This window comes from Colobus angolensis, unplaced genomic scaffold (assembly GCF_000951035.1).
Source record: "Colobus angolensis palliatus isolate OR3802 unplaced genomic scaffold, Cang.pa_1.0 Scaffold301, whole genome shotgun sequence".
NCBI lineage: Eukaryota > Metazoa > Chordata > Mammalia > Primates > Cercopithecidae > Colobus > Colobus angolensis.
This window is the reverse complement of record NW_012116278.1, coordinates 1082250-1106706: the sequence shown is the minus strand read 5'-3', so window position 1 is coordinate 1106706 and position 24457 is coordinate 1082250. Positions and strand designations below refer to the sequence as shown.

Sequence of the window (24457 nt, the reverse complement as noted above, 5' to 3'; positions counted from 1 at the left end):
CAATGGCACAATCTCGGCTCACTGCAATCTCCGCCTGCTGGGTTCAAGCAATTCTCCTATCTCAGCCTCGCAATTAGCTGGGATTACAGGCACCCGCCACCACACCCAGCTCATTTTTTGTATTTTTAATAGAGATGGGGTTTCACCATGTTGGCCAGGCTGATCTCGAACTCCTTACTTCATGATCCACCCACCTTGGCCTCCCAAAGTGCTGGGATTACAGGCGTGAGCCACCGCACCTGGCCTTATCATTAAATATTTTTAATATCACCCCAGAGGTGGGAGATGAGCACACCACTGCAACTTTTGGATCTGGGCCCAGGCCCTTTATCGAATTCCCCATAGTAAATATGAACACTTAAATCCCACACTCCTAATGAGATGTACTTCACTATAGAATGTTCAGGCAGAAAAAAAAAGGGTGACCCTATAAGACACAGGCGACAGAACACACTGGAGAGATTATGTTTTCCCGAGGCTGTGATTCTACACTGCTAGCTGAGCTGTCCACCTCCCATCACCCTGATCCCCAGAGCACAAAGGGCTGAGCTTCCACCCCTATCCTGGGCATTTGATGAAAGCACCATGTTTACCAAAACATGTGCTGCTTGGAAGAAGTTGAGAGGATAACCCTGGCTCCAGTTCAGAAATAAGTTTTGCAGGGAATGAAAAAAAAAAAAAAAAAACCATCTTCATTTGCTGTATGGCTCCTGGAATTGGGGGGAAAGGAATGCAATTTAAGGCAGAGAAAGGAATATTTATTGGGAACCTACTGTGTGCTGGGAGCTTTGCTTATTTGCCTGTTAAATCCTTGCCAAAGCTCTTGGAGGATATTTTAAGGTAAAATACCACTTTATAGTTGAAGATCTTGAGATTATTGAAGTTAAGCAATTTATCCAAAGCCACACAGCTTGGAAAGGGCAGACATGGGATTTGGACCCTCTTAGCTTTTAACAGCAGCACACCAGTCAGGAAGAGGATCTAGTCCCTGCATAATCCTGCATATGCAGGTGAGCTTTGCTTACAGCGCCCCTTTAGTGATGAGCCTGGTAGCCCTCTATGGCACGTGGGTCTTCTGTCTGCCAAGGACAGATATGAAACATGTTCCAATTCCATTTAATTATCTCAACACCAGGAAGTGGGCATTGTTACTGTTATTCTTAATTTAGGGATGGGGGAAATTGAGGCTTAATGAAATAATGTGCCTCTAGTCACACAGTTGACCAAAGGCAAGCTGGGTCTCTGAGTCCAGAGACAGCCTCTTAAACACCAAGTCATTGTATCCCAAAATTGTTGGATCATATGAACCACCTGGAAATACTGATAAAAATGCACTTTCCCGACCCCCTTCTCTGGGAAAAATGGTGGGTTTGGTGCAGTCCCATGTGATTCTTATGATCAGGTAAATAGGAAAGGCTTCATTAAGCTCCTGGCCACAAGAGTTGAGTAGCAAAAATGCTATGCTTTGTATTAGATGCTCTCAGCCTCTGTCTGATATTTGCACCAGCCTTAATTTACAGAAGACGCCACAGAAACCAGGTAGAAGAATGATCAAGGGTGATACAGCAGGAAATGGCAGAACAGTATCAGAAACTCATAGGAGCAGAAAGTATAATTGCAGTTGTCAGAAACTAGGTGAACGGAAAAATGGGGAGGCAAGGACTAAAGGGTACAAGGTGTTGGGAACAAAGTTTTATTATGCAAGATAAATAAGTTCTGGAGATCTATTATACAGTATAGTCTCCATAGCTAACAATACTGTATTGTAGACTCAAATTTCACTAAGATACGTTAAGTGTTTCATTTTGTTTTTTGAGACAGGATCTCACAGTGTCACCCAGGCTGGAATGCAGTGGTGCCATCATAGCTCACTGCAGCCTTAAACTCCTGGGCTCTAGTGAGCCTCTCAAGTAGCTGTGACTACTGCTGCACAACACCATGTTCAGCTAACTTTTTTGTTTTTGTAGAGATGTGATATCACTGTAATCCTCAGACTGGTCTTGAACTCCTGGCCTCAAGAGATCCTCCCATCTTGGCATACCAAAATGCTGGGTGTTAAATGTTCTCAGCACAAAAAAACTAAATAAACAAAGAGGGTAGGGCCGGGCGCGGTGGCTCAAGCCTGTAATCCCAGCACTTTGGGAGGCCGAGACGGGTGGATCACGAGGTCAGGAGATTGAGACCATCCTGGCTAACACGGTAAAACCCCGTCTCTACTAAAAATACAAAAAACTAGCTGGGCGAGGTGGCGGGCGCCTGTAGTCCCAGCTACTCTGGAGGCTGAGGCAGGAGAATGGTGTAAACCCGGGAGGCGGAGCTTGCAGTGAGCTGAGATCTGGCCACTGCACTCCAGCCTGGGCGACAGAGCAAGACTCCGTCTCAAAAAAAAAACAACAAAAAAAAAACAAAAAAAAACCCAAAAAACAAAGAGGGTAGGAGAAAGCTATGGAAGGTAATGGATCTATCTATGGCCTTGATGGTGGTGATGGTTTCACTCATATATACTTATCTCCAAACTAATCGAGTTGTGTACATTAAATATGGACAGCTTTTTTTACCTCAATTATACTTTAATAAAGTGGTTTGAAAAAAGAAATTTAGCTTTCTGATTCCAGCTCCTATAGTACGCCCAACATTGGTCTTGATTCCTGCCAAAGATATCAGAAAACCTTGGAAACATGGAGTCACACAAAAGAAAAGAGATTTTTTTCTGCAACCAGTTCATGTGTTAGAATGCCAGGAAAATTCACCCCTTGACTCCTCTAATCCAGTTCCAACTGCTGTCCTCAGTGCACTTCCAAGATCTTGCCAATGGTCCCGCAAAGAAGGCAGCAAACTGCTATGTTTCCAAGTGACAAATTGAGGATTTTGCTAAGAGCTTGAGTATTGCAGAATATTGCTTCATAGAGAGGTTTGGGAATAGCCTTGAAAAATCAGAAGCTAATGCCTCCTTTTAATTAATACTGTCTCCACTAACAGCTTCTTTTGCTTTTTCTTATTTCAATGAGATCATCATCTATTATAAAGCACACAGACCTGAGAGTGCACAAACACAACTTCCAGGCCTGGTTCTGCCACTAATTCTCTACGGGACCTTGGCATTGGTGCTCCTGTACAGGGTTGGATGCCATGTCTCCAAGCCTTCAGACAGAATATAGTGCAGACAAACAGGCTGAGGGTTGAAGGACTGGCTTATTCATGTATTAGTGATACAACTTTAGGCACTTTACTTAACCACTGTGAGCCTCAGGTATCTCATCTACAAAAGGGGAGAATCTGGCCAGGTGCGGTAGCTCACACCTATAATTACAGCACTTTGGGAGGCTGAGGTGGGAGGATCACTTGAGGCCAGGAGTTCAAGACCAGCCTGGCCAACATGGTGAAACCTTGTCTCTACTAAAGATACATAAATTAGCTGGGCATGGTGGCACACGTCTGTAATCCCAGCTATTCTGGAGGCTGAGGCAGGAGAATCAGTTCAGCCCAGGAGGCACAGGTTGCAGTGAGCCAAGATCGTGCCACTGTACTCCAGCCTGGGCGACAGAGCAAGACTCTGTCCTGGCCGGGTGCGGTGGCTCAAGCCTGTAATCCCAGCACTTTGGGAGGCCGAGACGGGTGGATCACGAGGTCAGGAGATCGAGACCATCCTGGCTAACACGGTGAAACCCCGTCTCTACTAAAAAATACTAAAAAAAACTAGCCGGGCGAGGTGGTGGGCGCCTGTGGTCCCAGCTACTCCAGAGGCTGAGGCAGGAGAATGGCGTAAACCCGGGAGGCAGAGCTTGCAGTGAGCTGAGATCCGGCCACTGCACTCCAGCCCGGGCGACAGAGCGAGACTCAGTCTCAAAAAAAAAAAAAAAAAAAGACTCTGTCCCATACAAACAAACAAACAAACAAACAAGAGGAGAGTTTGTACAAATTGTTCTCCAAGGTTTTTCCAGCTATAAAGTTTGTGGTTCTTCAGTAACTGAATGAAAGAAATTGACAAGAGAATAGAAGGATGTATTATAGTTCTCAGAGGCTGCAATATGAAACAGGAGAGTGCTAGGAGCCTGGAAGGCATGACTGCTAAGTGAACTTTGGTGTTAAACCCAGATGCTACCACTTCTTTAGCTGTTTGACTGCTAGGCTAGTTAGCCTAATCTCTCTGTGCTTCAGTGTCCCACAAATATTTCTGTGCCTTTGCTTCTCAGAGTCTTACAATGTGTTGAGATAAGATAGCATGTCTTGTCGTAAGACGCATCATAAGATAGCATGTCTCTGTCCAGTCCTTTGAGATAGCAATGGGACTTAATTTGACTAGAAATAGAAGCAGAATTTCACTGCTAGGAGAAAGTTATGATAGCCAAGTTTGTTTCTCACTACGAGAGCATTAATGGAAGCACAGAAAGGTGATTCTTCTGTCAGTCTAGATTTCCAAACACCAGAACGGCTAGAGCCCCTGCCATCCAGGGAGAGGCATGTGGTATGACCAACACATAAAAACTTTCACATTCAAGCCACTGAAGTTTGAAATTGTTTGTTCCCAAGACACAAACTAATGCATTCTGACTGATATATTCATTTCCTTTTATTCATAAAGCCAAGTTGTTAATGGCTCCTTTGCAATAAGTGTGAAAAGATCAAATGGAAAAACACATAAAGTATTCAGTAGAGGACCAGACACACAAAAAATGTGCACACCATTAAAAGGCGGGAGGAGGGAAAGAGGTGGAAGGGAGGGGAGAGAAGGTTTCAGAAGCAGTATGTTTAATTAATCATCTCTTAAGAAGGCACTAGAAAAATCATAGGCCAGAACAGCTTTGGAGACCACTTAATAAGAACTGACTCAGTATCCTCAGTGGGGGAAAGAGTGAGTGCTACTAACAAAGACCAGCTTTCCTTGAATCCTTATAGAAAGCCCTTCTGTCTTGCCAGGCGTGGGTTGTCGGTGCTGAATCCCCAAATCCCATATCTTACCCCAAACTGTCCTCTTATGCTATACAATATGCACATCTGATAAGCAGACAAGATTGAAAAGTCCCTTTCTAATAAATCTTTCATGAGCTCCTCCAGCTCTTTGCAGGTCATTCTTGAGGGCCTATGGGCAAATGCCTGTGGCCAGCAGACCTATCTTATTTATGATGAGGCTTTTGCAAGATCTACCACTGCAATTTGCTCAGTCCCCATTTCCAAGCAACTTCTCCTTCCTGCCATTTCTGAGACACCAGGTTCAATAATAGCTCTTGACTGATGTTTATCTAAATCTCTGCAATCTACAACCAAAGTTGACCTTTCTTCCTTATAGGAATGAAGTAGAATGAATGAGGGTAAGGGGGCGGGGCGAGAGTAAAAAACAAACAAATAAGCATCAAATACCACCAACCTTTGGTGAGTTTATCTTACTTGAACAGTCTGTCAATTCCCACACTGATCAAGAACAAAGGAAAGGGGATTCTGACAGTGACCCTATATGGATCACTAAGACCAACACTGTGCACTGGAAGGGATAAGAAACAACAAAGCTTGACATCACTTACTGGACTTAGGAGCAATTTGGAAGCAAAATCATTGGCTCTTCCCATTTCCACAGAACTTGACATTTTACCAAAGGCTTCATTCATGTCAATTTCAACCTAATTCCTAATCCAGTGGTCTCTCTCATCTCCATTCAGTCTCTCAAAACAAGCCCCATTCCCTTCCTAGGAATAAACTGTATTTTGACTTTTGTATGAACTCCGTGTACTTCTTTCTTGATCTTTTCATGTCTCCTTCAGTCCTTCCATCTTGCACACATTTCCCACTTCCCCACCTTCTGCTATCTGTCTCTGTACCTCTTTAACTCTGTTCACTGCTCTACATCTCTTCTTAATTCTTTCTTTGCTTGCTGTTCTCTCCTGCTGTGACACAGACTGTTCTTTAGTGTCTCCTCTGTTTTTGCCTCTCTCTCCCTGCCTCTGCTCTGAGTCTCCTTGTCACTCTTGCCCTGTCTTAAGCTTTTCATGTGAGTCCCTTAATGTGCACCATGCTTAATCTTTGCACACAGTGCGAATCCTCGGACTGGTCAGGAAATATCACCACATGCTCACACCCTCAGGAACAGGCTGTAGCCTACATGCAGTGACCTGAAGAGGTAGCTCCCCATGGAGTGGTCTTTGCCTAAGATCCCTGTTTAATTATCAATTTGGTCACCCCCTGTGACACCTGGGTCCTCACTCTACACTGAGAACAGGGATAGAACACATCGCTCTCCTCACCACATGCTGATATGGGATATAAAGTAGTTGCATACATCCTTTATCGCAGAACAAGAAACCAGGGAGCACTGGTTTGGGAGTCAGAAACTAACTTTCAGGGTGAGAGGAGTTCCAATCACTGTGAATACTGAGCCAGTTATATCCTTTCCTGAGCTTCCATTTCTCCATCTGTACAAGTAAGGTCTGAAATAGTTAATCTTTAAGTTCTTGTCTAGGTCAGAGACATTACATTTTTAAGGGCTTTGTAAAGCAGAAATCCGGGTTGCTCTTTCAGAGATTCAAGAGAGGAAATGAAAACACAGAGCTCTCTTATATCAGCAGTTGCTAGGTGGGGTGATCTAGGCAGGGGCAGGGAGGAGAACAAAGCAGAACTGTAGCTGTCACACAGGAGACACTAGCTGGTAGAGAGTTTGATATCCTAGGCCAGCCAATTGTCAGGAAATGAGGCATATGGTGAGATGGCTGGTGGCAGTACTTGCTGGCTACTCTCTAGGGCTGGACCAGAGATTACTTAGAGGGGGGAGGAAAGGAAGTAGTAGGAGGAGAGAAATGACAACTGCATTTGATGCTGAAATACTTGCAGGTTTTCAGGAACATGAAGGACAAAGGAGCTCCATTCTCCCCACTGCCTGGAGCTCAGGAAGGGAGACTTGAAAAAGATAAATTTAGGGCTGAGCGCAGTGGCTCACGCCTGTAATCCCAGCACTTGGGGAGGCCAAGGTGGGCGGATCACGAGGTCAGGAGTTCTAGACCCATCTGACCAACACAGTGAAACCCTTTCTCTATTAAAAATACAAAAAAATTAGCCAGGTGTGGTGTGTGCCTGTAATCCCAGCTACTTGGGAGGCTGAGGCAGGAGAATCGTGTGAACCTGGGAGGCGGAGGTTGCAGTGAGCCGAGATCACGCCACTGCACTCCAGCCCAGGCAACAGTGTGAGGCTCCGTTTCAAAAGGAAAGAAAAGGAAAAGATAAATTTAGACTCATCAGAAGTGGCTTGCCTTTCCACAGTGGGGAAGCAACTGACTTAGCATGGTTCCAAGAGGTTACATGGTTGGAAGATGGAAATAATTGCAAAGAAAGTTTAGCTGAAGCCAAGGATGACAGAGCTTAAATGGAATGGATTGCTCTAATATAATGGTGGTAGTCTTGGGAGTTTTCTAAATCTTGAGGCTGTCATCAAAAGAGAAAATCCTGGTCTGTTCACTCTACTCCCCTCCATGGGCAAATCAGGGCACTTAGGCTCTGGCTGTTCAGAGGCAATCCAGGGTTGAGAAGTTGGAAACAATAAGCAGAGTGTTTGAGGCAGAACAACGACTTCTAACGGGCCTAAAGTTGTGTCTGGGATTGGGACTGGACACCCCTAGGCCAGCCTTTAAGATGCTATGCTCTTTTCTTTTCTTTTCTTTTTTTTTGAGACAGAGTCTCGCTCTGTCATCCAGGCTGGAGTGCAGTGGCGCTATCTTGGCTCACTGCAAGTTCCGCCTCCCAGGTTCAGGACATTCCCCTCCCTCAGCTTCCAGAGTAGCTGGGACTACAGGCGCCTACCACCACGCCCGGCTAATTTTTTGTATTTTTAGTAGAGACGGGGTTTCACTGTGTAAGCCAGGATAGTCTTGAAGTCCTAACCTCGTGATCCGCCCGCCTCAGCCTCCCAAAGTGCTGGGATTACAGGCATGAGCCACCACCCCCAGCAGTGCCATGCTCTTTCTTACTGACGAGTCTGTTGGCGGTGGGAAGATAAACACCCCAGGCAGTCAGGAGATCTGAGAACATGGTCCCACAATGACTTGCTTTGTGACCAAGTCCTTTCCCTGCATGTGAAATGAAATCCCAGGATTTAGTGAAGTTTGTTCAGGATCTAGCCTCTTACTATACATGTGGATCCTTCTTTTGGATCAAGCTATTCTTCACACAAGAGAATGGTGCATTGGCTCAATTATCAAATGCCAGCTACTCTGAGAGCTGCCGTGAGAAATGAAACTCCATAAAACATGCTATGTACCTATGGAAATGGCTGGCTTCTGTTAAAAGCACCCCATTTTAAAGATGAAGCAGTAGAATTATCCTTGTCGTGGATGGGGCTGGGATTTGAAGGCAGGTTCATTTGCAAGTCTGTTTTCTTGACTCCCACTATTGCTTTTCCGTATGTCTGGGCCTTTGCAGGCTCCTTCCTGGACAGGAAAATGCCCTTTAACTCTTATCTCTCCCAAGAGGCACTATTCTTTGCTATCACTTCAAACCTCAGTTCACAAGCCTTGTCCTTTGAGAAGCCCTTTATCTTTCCTTCTAATTCCTTTCAACAGGCTTCCCATGGGAACTCTTTGGAAACCACTGTCTTTCCTTGGAACACTGCTTTGCAAATTAAATTTTTCTATTTTTTAAAAACTTGTGCGTGTCATCTCGCAAGCTTTTAAATTTCTTCCTCAAAGAGAAGGAATAATTCCTTTATTTTTTTCTTTTGTATTCCAAGCAGCATTATTCTATCCATGATGTTGCTCAAGACACACTTTCACAGACCATTAAAATTATAGAAAACTAGTATCATAGAATCTCAGCATTGAACCACAGTTCATCCAGACTATCCTTAAATTTCCCTCAGAGCTTTTTCTGATTTTTGTTCTTCTTTTTTTTTTTTTCAATAGAGACAAGTGTTCACTCAGTTGCCCAGACTGGATTTCAGTGGCATAATCATAGCTCACTGTAACCTTGAGTGGCCAGGCTCAAGTGATGGTCCTGCCTCAGCCTCCTGAGTAGCTGGGACTATAGGCATGTACCACCATGTTCAAATAACTGTATTTTATTTTATTTTATTTTGAGATGGAGTCTCGCTCTGTCGCCCAGGCTGGAGTGCAGTGGCGCGATCTCGGCTCACTGCAAACTCTGCTTCCCAGGTTTATGCTATTTTCCTGCCTCAGCCTCCCGAGTAGCTGGGACTACAGGTGCCTGCTACCACGCCTGGCTAATTTTTTTGTATTTTTAGTAGAGATGGGGTTTCACCGTGTTAGCCAGGATGGTCTCAATCTCCTGACCTTGTGATCTGCCCGCCTCAGCCTTCCAAAGTGCTGGGATTACAGGCGTGAGCCACCACGCCAGGCCCAGTTTTAATTTTTTTTTTTTTTTTTTTTTTTTAGCAGAGATGGAGTCTTGCAAAGTTACCCAGGCTGGTCGCAAACTCCTAGGCTCAAGTGATCCTCCCACCTAGGCCTCCCACAGTGTTGGAATTACAGATGTGAGCCACCATGCCTGGCTCAGAGCTTTTCCAGTAAAGTAGCATTCAGCCTCTGCTTGAGTATCTGAGTCATGGGTCCACCTGCCAACGACACCTAAAGTGTCAGAGGGGCTATTTCTATCTCATTTTCCATCTTATGCTCAATAACCAGCATGGTACATGGGAAAGAGGAGGTTCTCAAAGAGTTTATGATGATTACAAGGATGAACACTTTTAGTGAATTCACATCTCCATTCTCATTCTCTAAAATGGGAGTAAGAGGGTATGCTGAATTGAAATACAAGAGCAAGGTTTTAGAGTCAGCTGGAGTTACATCTGATTCCTGACTCTACCTCTTACTAGATGATGAACTTGAGAAAGTCACTCAACTTCTCTGGATTAATTTCTCAATTGTAAAATGGAGGTCACAGTGCCGCCAGTGATTCTAATAATGAAGCTAAAATGAAATTATCTTGGCTCTCCTCCTTCCTAGAAGGGAGTCTTTGGAAAGCTACTTTAGATTTCTGTTTCTCTTCTGTATAAAAAGGATGATAATAACCCCTGCCTCACAGGATCATTGTGAGGATCACATAACTTAATAGTTAAAAAGTACTTAGAAAACCCTTTTCCGTATGCTGAATCAATGTTAGTGGACATTATTATTGTTAGCAGTAGTAGTTAGTAGTAAAGAGCTTAACACAGAATAATTATTAATAAATGGTAACCATTATTACCACTCATAATACAATTGTCACTACTATTAGTAAGATGATGGAATGGAAACAATGATGACTATCATGGTGACTTATTACTAGTTCTGACTTTTATTGATATGACCTCAAATGATTAGGAGAACCTTGCTTTGTGAAAGATCTTATTCCTTTTTTTATGCAAACATGACTAAAAGTATGTGTGTGTGTGTGTGTGTGTGTGTGCGCATTTAGATAATCCTTTTCTATACATGCAACAAATCTCACTCTACTACCTTATGGTTCTTCAAGGTTTGAGGCATGAATAAGTCACCACTTTAGGTTTATCTTCTTTAGGCAGAACAGTTCCAGTTTCTTCAACTGTCTAAGGAAACCCTTTACCAATATCTTGCATGTTTAATCTGCACATAATCTGGCCAACCTAGCCATCACTCACTTATTGAGTGAAAAAAGCAATTTCTAAACAGCTTTAGTGGGATTTGGGATGTATGTGTGTGTGTGTGTTTGTGTGTGTGTGTGTGTGTGTGTGTAGGCAGATAGGAAAAAACAGAGCAAGAAAGAGAGAAGTAGAAATTTTAAGAGCATTCAGGAAAATGCTAATTCTAGGTATATCTGGGTGATGGGATTTTTATTTCCTACTTCATTAAATGTCCTTATTTTTGAACTACCTGAACAGCATACATAAAATACTTATTTTTCAGTAGACTGAAAGATTAATTAATGTTTTTCAAAATGCCATTAACTGTACTTATAGGATAATTAAAGATCGAATTTAAAATATGTGGATAGAGCTAGGAAAATGGCAAGGTGGGACAAATATATGCTAGGACCACGAAAAAGAAACCTTGTGGAATAAATTTTGCTGACTTTCAACACTCCTTAAGAGGGTACCTGTGAGCTTAAAGTGATGTTGGCCTGAATAACAGGTCTCTACCCCGTTGTGCCCATTCCTTCCTCCCTATGCCCAGGTTGTTTGTCAGCGACTCAGACCAGCAATGTGCAAGTATCTACTGCATACCTAAAGGTCATCTGGAAGACTTGGCCTTGGTTCACATGCTGGGTCCGGTTGTTGTAACCATGTAGCATCTCTCCAAAGAGGGTATCATTGAATTTGGAGTCAGGTTTGAGGCACTTGGGGCCCTCGCAGACATCTGAGAGCATTAAGCAGGATTTTCCATCAGGAGCCAGTTTGTACTCCTCCACGCAACTGTATGATAAAACAGAGCTGAGAATTAGCTTCATACCCTGAATGCCCCCATTGGGGGTGACCTAAAACCGAGGCCTCCTTTCCCTGCAAAACAGGTCAGAGTTTAGGAAGGAGACAGCTATTCTGCCTGGAATCTATCTAGGGCACAGATGTCTAGAGAGAAGCACATTAATACTGCAAATTGGTAAATTCAAGGAAAGTCATTTGTGACATTTTAGAGGAATCAAGGGGACACCAGCATGCACATCCACACACAAAGCAAATTTAAAAACTGTTTCCCATGAACACACAGACTTTAAAAAGCATGACAGACCAATTCACAGGGAATTATCAACCAGTGTCTCAAACCAGAATCTATTCCCAGTGCATCTGTCAACCAAGGTAGAAGACTGTAGCAAATCCAAGGTTTTTATCATCCTGGTAGCTCAGAGGTGAAACTTTCCAGGACCATGGACAGCACAAGGCTTCTGTTCACTCAGGGATTTTAGCAGCCTCCGTTGGTCTAACCACCCATTTCTGACAGCCAGAAAAGTCCTTGACCAGCCTTTGAGACAGTGATGGTCTCATCTATGGGCAAAACAGGCATCTGAATATTTGCAATTTGAAAAGATTTGCAGTGACAAAGAAATCTCAGAGAGGTGTGGGCTGGAGGGGATGGGGGTGGTTGGGGCAAGAAATCAGAGATCTCAGCTCCTAAAAAATCATTCCAGAAACTGGAATTCTATGAGTGTCTACCTTTTCAAAGTTCAGTGCTACACACTAGGGGTATGGTGCACATAAATAAGTAAAGAGAGACAAGAAAATGGTCTGTGAGATTGGACAGACCTGTACAAATTCCATTTTTCTCCTTGTGACCTATGTGAATATGAGTGAGCCATTTAATGTCTATGATCTCCAGTTTCCTCATGTGTAAAGTACAGTAGACACTCCTACCTTCCTTAATTCAGTAGGATGCTATAAGGTCACATGATACCCAGGCCACAAAAAAAACCCAGGAATTGCAATGTACTTAACACAATAATCATAATAGTGGTAGTAATGGTGGTATTTCTATTTGTTGAGCATGCACTATTCACTGAACACTTTCTGTATTTATTATATAACCATGAAGAAAGAGTAATATCATCATTTCTGCTTTACACATAAGCAAAATAAGGAGCCAAGAAATAAAGCATGTCATACTATAAGTAGCAAAGTTGATATTCAAATTCAGTTCTGTTAGAAAAAGGGACAGTTGTCTATTTTGTCTCCAGATCTAGTGCCTTCTATGTGCACAAAATGACCCTGGTTGGGTTATACCAGTTTGAGAAAGTATACAGCAGGCAATCGCTTATTTGCCTTTCTTTCAAAGGGTGTAGCAAAGATTCATTGACTTTAACTGCAAAGGGACTCAGGAACTCAGATAGGAGAAGGAAGAGGCTCTGTATGGTGGTTTGGAAGGAAAATGTACACAGGTTGTGGGAAGCAGTAGCTGATGCTACAGATATAAAGCCGAACTGGAGGCAGAAAGAAGACAAGCATAGCTGAAAACTTGACCCAAGATTACTCTAGTGAAAAGCCAGGAAGTCTCATGCATGAAGCAAACCGTCACTGTTTCTCTGCTTTCCCCAATCCCTGGTGTACTGCACTGATGCACTGATTTTCTTTCTAACGTTCACATGTTCCTTTCCATAGTGCAGTGGGGAAACCTCTTGGAAAAGGGCCCTGTCTCAGAGCCTTGGTAAAGTATATCTCCTTCTTTTTGCATCTGCTAAATATTACTAAGTCCCTTTTAATACAGTTGCAGTGCAGATGAAATGAGTGTATACGGAAGTGAATCGTACATGATGAGTACTTGATAAAGTCTAGTTCCATCCATTTATTCAGAAAATATGGAGAAATGGTTTACTGGGTACACTGGCCAGAGTTCTGTCTCTCTCTCTCTCTCTCTCTCTCTCTCTCTCTCTCTCTCTTTCTCTCCCCATCCACACACACCCACATGCCTGTGTGACTGTGAATAAATATATTATTGTTGAAGTTGAGTAAACATTATCTAAGTCTGGCTGGGCACAGTGGCTCACACCTGTAATCCCAACACTTTAGGAGGGTGAGGCGGGTGGATCATGAGGTCAGGCATTCGAGACTAGCCTGGCCAACAGAGTGAAACCCTGTCTCTACTAAAAATAAAAAATAATAAAAATTAGCCAGGTGTGGTGGCAGGCGCTTGTAATCCCAGCTACTCAGGAGGCAGAGGCAGGAGAATCACTTGAACCTGGGAAGTGGAGGTTGTAGTGAACCGGGATCATGCCACTGCACTCCAGCCCAGGCAACAGTGTGAGACTCCATCTCAAAAACAAAACAAAACAAAACAAAACAAACCATTATCAAAGTCTATAGAGTAAAATATGGAACTTCTTCATTTCCCACTCCTCACTTCCTGTCCCAGAAGTCACCATTGTTAATTGTTATGTGCTCTTCCAGGAGTTTTTCGATCATTTAAATACATATTGTGTGTGTATGTTTGTGTGTGTATGTGTGTGTATCTGTGTGTGTATACATACACATTTCTTTGAATTTGTAGACTAAATTGGGGGGATTTATATACACACACATATGCACAAACACATTTCATAATAAACTCATAAACAGAATTACACTATATATTGTTGTGAGACATGCATTTGCACCTGATGCTATTTCTTGGAGATCTTTTCAAAACACTATACATACAGATCTATCTTTTTTAATGGTTATTTGGCATTGCACAGTATAAATGTACCATAATGCTTTTAACTAATTTTTATTGATGGGCACTTTGGCTGTTTATACCTGTTTGTTATTACAAACAGTGCCATAATGAAGACCTTTGCACATATATCATTGTGCCCAACTATGTGTTTCTATAAAAGAGATACTCAGAAAAGAAATTGCTTGGTTAATGTTTTATGAATTTTAAAATTTTGATAGATCTACTAAATAGTCACCAGTAGAGTCTCTACCATTTACAATCCTATAATTGATGAATGGGAGATCCCATTTTTCTACATCTTTCATGTTCATTACTGCCAATCTAGGATAGGAAAAATACTCATTTTTGTTTGGATTTGCATTTACCTTGTTACTGATTAAGTTCAGCACCTTTTCACATTATGGTCACTTGCATTTCTCCTTCTATAGATTATCCATTAATGTGCATTGACTATTTTTCTATTGTGATATTTGCCCTTTTCTTTGTATTGGTTTATATATGCTCTAAATATTTTCTGGGTAGTTATCCTTCACCTTCCATATATATTAACATTTCTTTCCAGTCTGTGCTTGTATTTTAATCTTGCTTTTGATATCTTATTACCTCTCTCTCTTGGTCTTTGTGTCTGAAATTTGTGCAATCTTTAGAAATCCACAAGATGATAAATACATTTCTGTATATTATTGTAGTATTGTATAGGTTTAAAAAGTCTTTGGTTATTTAATATGTATAGCATTTATTTTTGAACGTAGTGTGAGTGGTTATTTTAACTTAACTGTTTTTTAAAATGGCTGGCAATTGTCTGAAATGTGTGACCTTTCAACAACAAACTTGAAATGTTATTTTTTTTACACGTGTAATCCCTGCATATACCATGTATACATGGTTGGTGTTTTTCCTGTTTAATTATCTGTATATTCCTGCAGTAATTCCAAGCTATTTTAATTACTATAGCTTTATTGCTCGTTTTGGATATAGTAATAAAGTAATACTCCTCCCCTTCATCAACACTAGTTTTCTTTTTTTTCTTTTTTTTTTTTTTTGAGGCGGTGTCTCGCTCTGTCGCCCGGACTGGAGTGCAGTGGCCGGATCTCAGCTCACTGCAAGCTCCGTCTCCTGGGTTCACGCCATTCTCCTGCCTCAGCCTCCCAAGTAGCTGGGACCACAGGCGCCCGCCACCTCGCCCGGCTAGTTTTTGTATTTTTAGTAGAGACGGGGTTTCACCGTGTTAGCCAGGATGGTCTCGATCTCCTGACCTCGTGATCCACCCGTCTCGGCCTCCCAAAGTGCTGGGATTACAGGCTTGAGCCACCGCGCCCGGCCAACACTAGTTTTCTATTTCCAAAGTCCTGACTGCTCTTCCATGTTTTTCCTTTCAAATGAATTTCAGAATGGGCTTGTCATATTATATGCAAATCCCTAGTGGAATTTTGGGTGGCAATGCTTTGAATTTGTAAACTAAATTGGGGGAAGATTTCAATACTAATTTTATTTACTTTTATTTAATAAATACGTTTTGCAAGTTAACTCTGTGCTGGGCACTTCTGATAACTGTGACAAAGACATGTTGCATTAACAACACCATGTCCTCTTCCTGGACTTACATATCTAAGCCTGTCTTGCAGTTGAGCTGAAGGGGCCATGTCACTGAATTCTGAACAATGGAATCTGTGCTGACACCATACAAGTCACTACCAGACTCAGCCTTTTCAAAACATCCTGTGATTTTCAAGCTGCCTCTTCCCTTGTTATGGCAAGCTTGGAGACCATGTGTTCCTGATACATTCTACAGGATGGAGGAAGACTGCCACAAACACAATAGACTTTGCACAAATAAGAAATTAACTTTTGTGCACAAACTTCTGGTTGGGGGAGGAGGCTCATTGGCTACAGGAAGAAAGCTTATCTTATCCTGACTAATACAGCATCTTTATAATTTGGAGTCCTCTAATTCAGAAACATAGTTCGTATCTCTATCAACTGTTCTTTTAAAACATTCAGTGAAGTTTTTGACTATTTGCATAAAGGTTTTGCACGTGTCTTTTGGAGATTATTCATGGGCATTTATGAAAGGCACTATGCTGTAGAGGTTTATCCAAGTATGTTTTGGATCCAGACTAACAGAGTCCAAATCCTGCTTCTGCCACTTACCAGTTGTGTGACTTCAGACAAACTACTTAACCTCTCTGTACTTCCTTTGCTTATGTGTAAAGAAGATCATATGTGCCTTTTAGAATGAAAAATTATATTGTTGCTGCTTTTAAACTTCAGGAATAGGATCAGTTTTTCATTTATGCTTTCTTTTATGTTTTCTACGTAGTTATTACTGATTTGAGAAAAGCTGTTACTGATTTTCCTAAGTTGATGTTGTATCCTACGAACATAAAGAACTTAAACATTCTAACATGTCTACTAAATTTTTCTAAATGGATAAGCATATATTTGCTCAGTTTGGGTATTAGGATTATGGAATAAGTTAAAAAACTATCCTTTTTTGTTTCTTTCTCTGGATCAGTTTATATAGAAAAGATGTTATCCATTACTTGATAATTAGATAAGTCTTGCCTATAAAATCCCCTGGGCTTGATGACTTCTTTTCAGTTGTAGATATTTAGTTCTTTATCATTTATTTCCTTATTATCTGCCTATTTAGATTTCCTATATCCTCGTGACTCAAACTTGGTAATTTGTATTTTCTAACATTATAATGCATTTTATCAAGACTTTCATATGTATTGGTGTAAAGTTCTATGCAGTGTTCTCATTAAATTTCTTTTGTCTTTTATGTTTCTATAGTTAAAGCACTAGCTCATTTGTAATGTGTTTGTGTTTTCTTTGCTCTCTCCTTTGAATAGGCTTTTTGTATTTTGTATTTTATTGGTGAGCTTCCTTTTTTCTTTTCTATTTAATTTATTTCAGCTTTTATTTGTATTAATTCCTTCCTGCTGTTTTCTCTGACTTTGTTTTACACTTCTTTTTACGGCTGCTTGAGTTAAATGCCTCATTTGTTTAGTTTCAATCTTTCTTGCTTCTTAATAAATGCCTTGACGCTTCTGACTGCGGCTTTGCCCACACCCCATAAGTTTGACATGCAGCCCTCATGCTCCTGCTCATTTCTAACGAGGTGAAAATTTGAGTTTGATTTTTTTTCCATATCCAAGTGCCACTTAGAAGATATTTAAAAATATAATTCCAAAATAGATAATTTGTTTGTTCCTCTTTTTCTAATATTACTGCATTTTTAGACTGACAATGTAGTTTGTATAATTTCTATGTTGGTGAATTTATTGAGATTCTAAGGGAGTCACAAGTTGAGATTTTAGAGCTAATTAAACTTGAGTTCAAATACAGGTTGTGCCATCTACCAGTTATGTGACCTTGATCCAGTCTGCTAATTTCCCTAGGCTTTGGTGTCATAATCTATTAAGGAAAATGACAATCCTTATCATGGGGATGTAAAAATTAGAGATAACTTATACAAAGGATGAAACTGTATCTCTCATATAGTATTCAAGTAATGCATCAGCTATTATGCTTATTATTGTTACTGTCGTTGTTATTCAGTCTATTAACTCATTTCCATATCCTAGGAAGTATAAATTTATTTCCATTGGTACACATATCCTAGTTGCTGGCCTCTCTCTAGATCCAGGTTTCTTAAAGTTGACATAGTTGCTATTCTTTGATTCCTTTTTTGTTTTTCTGCTTCACAGCACATAATTGATAACTTCTTATACGGCATTCATTGGAAATAAGGTATATATATAATTTGTATATATTTATGCCTATGGAATTATATAGAAGTCAAATATATGCATTATTTGCGTGTGTATGTGTGTCTGACTGTGTGTGTGTACATCTCCAAAAGACACGTGCAAAACCTTTAGGCAAAAAGTCAAAAACTTCACTGAATGTTTTAAAAGAACAGTGGATAGAGATACAAACTATGTTTCTGAATTAGAGGACTCCAAATTATAAAGGTTTGCTCCTTATAACCTGTAATAGGTTGAATAATGGCCTCCTCAAAATGCCCACATCCTAATCCCGAACACCCGAGGTTATCTGACATGGCAAAAGAGACTTCGAAGATGGGATTAAGTAAAGGTTTTGAGTTGGGAAGATTATCCTGGGTTACCTGGGTGGTCTCAATGTCATCACACGGTTCCTCATAAGAGGGAGATAAGTGTGTTAGTCAAAAGAGGAGATGCAACTTAGAAGCAAAGGAGAACAAGAGGGGAGCAGAGTAAGGGACCATGAGTCAATGAATGCAGATACTCCCTAGCAGTTGGAAAAGGCAAGGAAACAGACCTTCCCTTAAAGCCTCCAGAAGGAATGCAGCCCTGTCACTGTCTCGATTTTAGGAATATTGACCTTGAGAACTGTAAAATAAAGTGTGATATTTTAGGACACTAAGTTTGTAGTGATTCATTACAGAAGCAATAGGAAATGCACGACACTCACAGGAAGGTATTGTTTCCACTTTCAGATGGGAAAATTGAGGTTTCGAGAAGTTGAGTGACTTGTTTATGGAGGTATGTCTAGTCAATAGCGGTGCTGGGAATCAAACCTAGGAGCTCAAGACGTGTGTGTGAATGTGAGTGTGTGTGTACAACTTCAAGCATATCATAACTGTGGATTTACAGTGATTTTTCTTTTCCCTGTGGGTGGGAAAAGATTGTGGCTTGCAGGAGAGATTCAGGGGGAAAAAAAAAATCCCATCCTTGTAAAGGCAAATGATCCCCTGAGTTTTGAAACAGGAGCAGTTCTCCCCGCTCCCCCCTGAGCCACCTAAGGGCATAGGAAGGTTTATGCTAAGGTCTATTTAGTTGTTGGTTTCTTTTTTTAATTTTATTTTTGTACTATGACACATAATTATATAGCTTCTTTAGAACATTCTGTCATCTGGGAGATTTTCCTACAGAAATTCTAAAGAGTGTAGGCTCACAGGAAACCAGCCAAGATCTACATGAAACTCTATTTATACATGTGCCAAAATGAAAAATATAAAATGAGTGCAGAGATACAAACTGGGCATTTTAGCTGAAGGCAATGGATGTGTTACCCTTAACACACCCATCACATTATAGAGAATAGCAAACCTAGATGGGATTTTAGAGAGTGCACCATAAAACCTTCTATGTGCTTAGCTCAGAGCATGTTTTATTTAATCCTCATAGCAACATTGTGAGATGGGTACTTTCATTCTAACATTGCCGCAGAGAATCCTGAGGCCTGGGACATCTAAGTGCACTAATCAAGGTCACATGAGCATTTTGGAAAAGCCAGAACCTTGACTTGGATCTTACTCCAAATCCTGTGCTCCTTCCAGTTCATTACAAATGACCTCCTCCTATCTGTTTGTTGTTCCAAGGAGAAAATTGAGACTGACAGGCAAATGGTATTGTATACAAGCTCTCAAAGCAAAGTATTTCTTTTTCTTATGTATTTTATCCTTTATTTATTAATTTATTCTTCAATGGTTTATGGAATCAACAGAATTACCAAAATGCATATCCTAGAAACTTTTTTAAAATAAGAAAGGGAATCAAATCCTTAAAAATATTAAGAATAGACTGCCGGGCATGGTGGCTCACGCCTGTAATCCCAGCACTTTGGGAGGTGGAGGCGGGCAGATCACGAGGTCAGGAGATCGAGACCATCCTGGCTAACACAGTGAAACCCCATCTCTACTAAAAATACAAAAAATTAGCCAGGCGTGGTGGTGGGCGCTTATAGTCCCAGCTACTTGGGAGGCTGAGGCAGGAGAGTGATGTGAACCTGGGAGGCAGAGCTTGCAGTGAGGCGGACATTTTGCCACTGCACTCCAACCTGGGCAACAGAGCGAGACTCTGTCTCAAAAAAAAAAAAAAAAGAAAAGAAAAGAAAAAGGAAAAAAAATAAGAATAGGCCAAGCACAATGTCTCATGCTTATAATACCAGCACTTTGGGAGGCCAAGACTGGCGGATCACCTGAGGTCAGGAGTTTGAGACCAGCCTGGTCAACATGGCGAAACCCCATCTCTACTAAAAATAGAATAAATTAGCTGGATGTGGTAATCCCAGCTGCCTGCAAGGCTGAGGCAGGAGAATTGTTTGTACCTGGGAGGAGGAGGTTGCTGTGAACTGAGACTGCGCTATTGCCCTCCAGCCTGGGTGACAGAGCGAGACTCTGTCTCAAGAAAAAAAAAAAAAAAAGAGAGAGAGAGAAAAGTAGTTAAGGGTAAGAATAGCTCAAGGAACTGCACAACAGGTAGACTTGGACCAATGTTAGGAATAAATCTAAGTATCCTATTACTAAGGCAAGAAAGAAACAGGTTCCTTCCAAGTTTTCCTAATGCAGAAACCTGTGAAAACTTCATCCTAGGATCATCAGGGCTAGAACCAGCACTTAAGGAACTCAACTGCATTAGCCCTTCCAACTGATATCATGGGAATCTTTTTCACCAACACCCTCAGGATTGTCCCAGCATTAACCAAAATGAAGATCAGAGGACGTGTTCTCTGAGTGGTCTTTGGTTACAGGTTTTATTCAAGGGAAAATCTACAGTTTCTCGAAAAAGAAAAGAAGGAAGTAAATAGAAAATAGAATTCCATGGAAAATTCTGGATTGATTATATAGCAGATTTTATATAGTCCAAGACCCCTAACAATGGTAAGAAACACTACCAGTTTGCATAACACTAAGAAAGAAACAAGGGGAAAAAAGACTGCCAAATAAACTCTGTCAAACCATTAAAACTAAGATACCTTCCCACTTCAGAAATGTTAAAATGTGGAAAATATGGGCACTCTAGAATCAATGAAATATGTTTCTCCACTGCATGATTTGGGAGAGCCTTGACTATCCCCAGGTACACTGGGAATCTGTAAGAGGCACTTAAGGAGTGCAGATTTTTCCACATGGGAAACTCTGAACATTTAGTTTGTTTTTGTTGTTGTTGAATATTTGAATGTCTCAGGGAACTAATGTCCCATACAATCCACACTGGAAAATAAATATCCAGACAAATGGATGGATATTACATGTTTCCATCAATTGTCGGTGAATATTTTTTACACCTGAGCTTTTACAAATGTTTAAAAAGACGAGAAAACAAGGTTTTAATGTTTGACAAGAACCTGGCATGCAAGTATTCTATGTTAATGATTAGAAGTAAAATTCATGTTCTCCAACCAGAAGTGAAAGGGGTGAGGGCTCAGGCTTTAACCTAAAAGGTGGAAACCACAATAAAACAAGTGCCTGAATGAATCCCCCCACCAACTCTTCCACTTGTTACTGATAATCAAAATGAAGGCCATTGTCTCTGTTCTGTCATTCAGTGTTTTCTACTGTTAGACTAGACTTCAGCTTTGACAGTGAAAATAAGTGGCGTCCAGTTACTATGGATATTAAACACGTTTATCTCCTTTCCCTCTTAAAATTACATAAAAAGAATATTAGACAGAGAGGCTACTAAGGACTATTTGAGGCTGGATGTGTTATTTGAGCTAATGTGTTTTTAGGGCACTTTCATTTAAATTGGAAGCAAGAAGGTTGGGATATCTCAAGCTCCTATCCCAATTTTACCTCCTAACTGGCTGTGAGTGCCCCCACCTTGAGGACCTCAGTTTCCTCTGCTAAATGATCTGAAAAATGCTGAAACTTCAAAAATGCTGAAGAAATGACTCACTATCTCTTACATAGGAATATATGAGAAATAACTCTCTTAGCAAATAATGTCAGAAAAAGGTGTATAACTCCTGAAAACAAAACAAAACAAAAAAAACTACAACTTTCCTTTTCTCATACAAGGACAACTGTACAATCCACTATGCGTATTTTTTCTCCCTCTGTGTTTACTTTGGTTGCCAAGAAGCACACAGTTAAATTTATCTCACGTTGAGTGACTCTTTCATTTTGAGCTTCTGAAACCATTTTCTCTTCCCTCCTTAAAACGACTCTCATCATTCCTATCTTTATATGAATAGCTTTTTAAAAATACATTGGCTTTATGTGAGTAAAATAAGTTCTCTTGGAAGTGTGTGTGGTAGACCCTGTAAACACACACACACACAACAGACAAACTTTGTTGCTAGGTAACTTCCCAAGGTCTTCACAGGAGGTGATGCCCTCTCACCTATAAAACTGGTTCTAAGGATTTATTCTACAGGCTTTAGCTTAGTATCCAATGACCTTCTCAACCTATCTTGAATTCACCTGCTTCTGTCTACCATTTTGGTACTTGTGCTCTGTCAATATCAGTCAGGACTCAGTGAGGCTTAGGCACCTCTTTGCCCCTGCTGGAGAAGAACTCGTACTCAATGATTATTTGCATCTAATAAAAGACCAGGCACAGAGTAGGACACAATAAATCTTTGGTGGATGAATTATTTAATTCAATCATTATGGTTCTAAGTAAGTCTTTGGGCCAAGCAGTGGGAATGGCAATGCAGACATGCAGGTGCCTAGGACCTAGACCCTGCTCATGAGGAGTTCACAGTATGACAGGAACAGACAGGAACGCAGGTAAATCAACCAAGCTATGGGGCGATCACAGGGAGAGCCATGGGGGCTGCGGGACCCCAAAGAAAGGATGTTTTACTCCGTTTTGGAGAACTTAAACTGATGAGAGGCTGACAATCAGGGCAGCCAGCCAGAGGCCCAGTCTGCAAGAGATGTCAAGATTTTACTGGGATAAATTAGATTTTGAGACAAAATGTAAATAATCCTCTCCCTTGTAAGTAGAAATGCAAATAAATAAATAAAAAGACAAGGAAAAATGTCCTTTCTATATAGGCCCTAACCCCGTGCAACATTCAGTCAATATTTAAATATTATCCATTTGAAAGTACGAATATTGCCCAGGCACGGTAGCTCACGCCTGTAATCCCAGCACTCACTTTGGGAGGCTTAGGTGGGCAGATCATGAGGTCAGGAGATCAAGACCATTCTAGCTAACACGGTGAAACCCCATATCTACTAAAAATACAAAGAATTAGCTGGGCATGGTGGCATGCACACGTAGTCCCAACTACTAGGGAGGCTGAGGCAGGAAAATCACTTGAACCTAGGAGGCAGAGGTTGCAGTGAGCTGAGATTGCATCACTACACTCCAGCCTAGGTGACAGAGCGAGACTCCGCCTCAAAAAAAAAAAAAAAGAAAAGAAAAGAAAGAAAGGATGGGTACTATTATTATCCTCTTCCAAGGTAACTGCATATCTCATACCTGATGCCTCTTAGGGCTCAAAGAAGGCTTGCTGAGAAAGTGATGCCTGAATTGAAACTTCTAGGTGAAAGCTAAAGGGCCAGGGACAAATGGGAGTCAGTGGAGGTGCAAAGGAGAAGGAGACAGGAGACAGAGAGAACAGTATTGTCAAAACTCCAGAAACTGAAACTAGTAGGCTTAACCTAGGAAGAGAAACCTAGCTGGAAATGCAACTGGAAAAGTCACACTGGAAACTTCTTTAGTCATGTTAATGGAGGAACTTCACTTAACAATTATTAATTTAAAACCTACTATGTGCCAGGCACTGCTTTAGGTACTGGAGACAAAGTAGTAAACAAGACATCAAATCCAGTAATTACATAATTAAATGATATGGTTTTATACTTATTAGACTAATTATAACTATGGTTTACCGAATGCTTAACTATGACAGCTCCTGTGCATGTATACTTTCATTTAATCTTCACAATGGCGCTACAATCACTTCTAATTCTACATTAAAGAGCAGAGGCTCAGAGAAATTGAGTGATTTGCCAAAGACCAAATGACTAGATGTGGCCAGAGGCCAGCAATGACATCATATCTGTCTTGACTGAGCCTGGAACCACAATACCTAAGTTTCAATCTCCACAACCTCACTTACCAGATATGTGACCTTGGACAGTTACTGAGCTACTCTGCGTTTTTTTTTTTTTTTTAAACAAAACAAAAAACCATAGAATGGGAATCATAATAGTACATCCCTTGTAGAGTTGTTAGGAGAACTGAATGAGCTAATGTACCCAAAGCACTTAGAACAGTCATGGTACCTAGAAAGTCCTTAGTAAATGTTAGCTGCTATTATTAACCTGGTTGCAAACAGATTTATTAAACCTTCTCCTACCATGAACACTCTTAGGAAGGTCATAGAGCTTTGAGCAAGTTGGGAAAGTCCTCTTGATAATGAGTTTATTTTGTTTTCCTGCCTTAATTCAATGGCATCCCACTTCTCTCTGGACCATCTCTCTCACAAGTACCTGCTAATAGCTTTCATTGTTTACAGTGCTTCTAACAAGTGTGGTAACTTCGCATTTGCATTCCTAATAGACAGTTTCCAAATCCTTCTGAAACTGCAGTTGGTTTTAGGATGCCTGGGTTTTGTTTCTTTTGTCCTGTTTATTA

At 41.0% G+C, this 24457-nt stretch overlaps 1 protein-coding gene across 1 annotated transcript in view; it reads right to left on the bottom strand.

Moving 5' to 3' along the window:
• Positions 1 to 24457, bottom strand: part of ASTN2 (astrotactin 2) — a 982181-nt gene that overhangs the window by 357120 nt on the left and 600604 nt on the right. The window contains exon 13 of the mRNA XM_011950063.1: positions 11174 to 11362. Coding sequence (XP_011805453.1) covers positions 11174 to 11362 — 189 coding nt within the window. The remainder of the gene's footprint in view (positions 1 to 11173; positions 11363 to 24457) is intronic.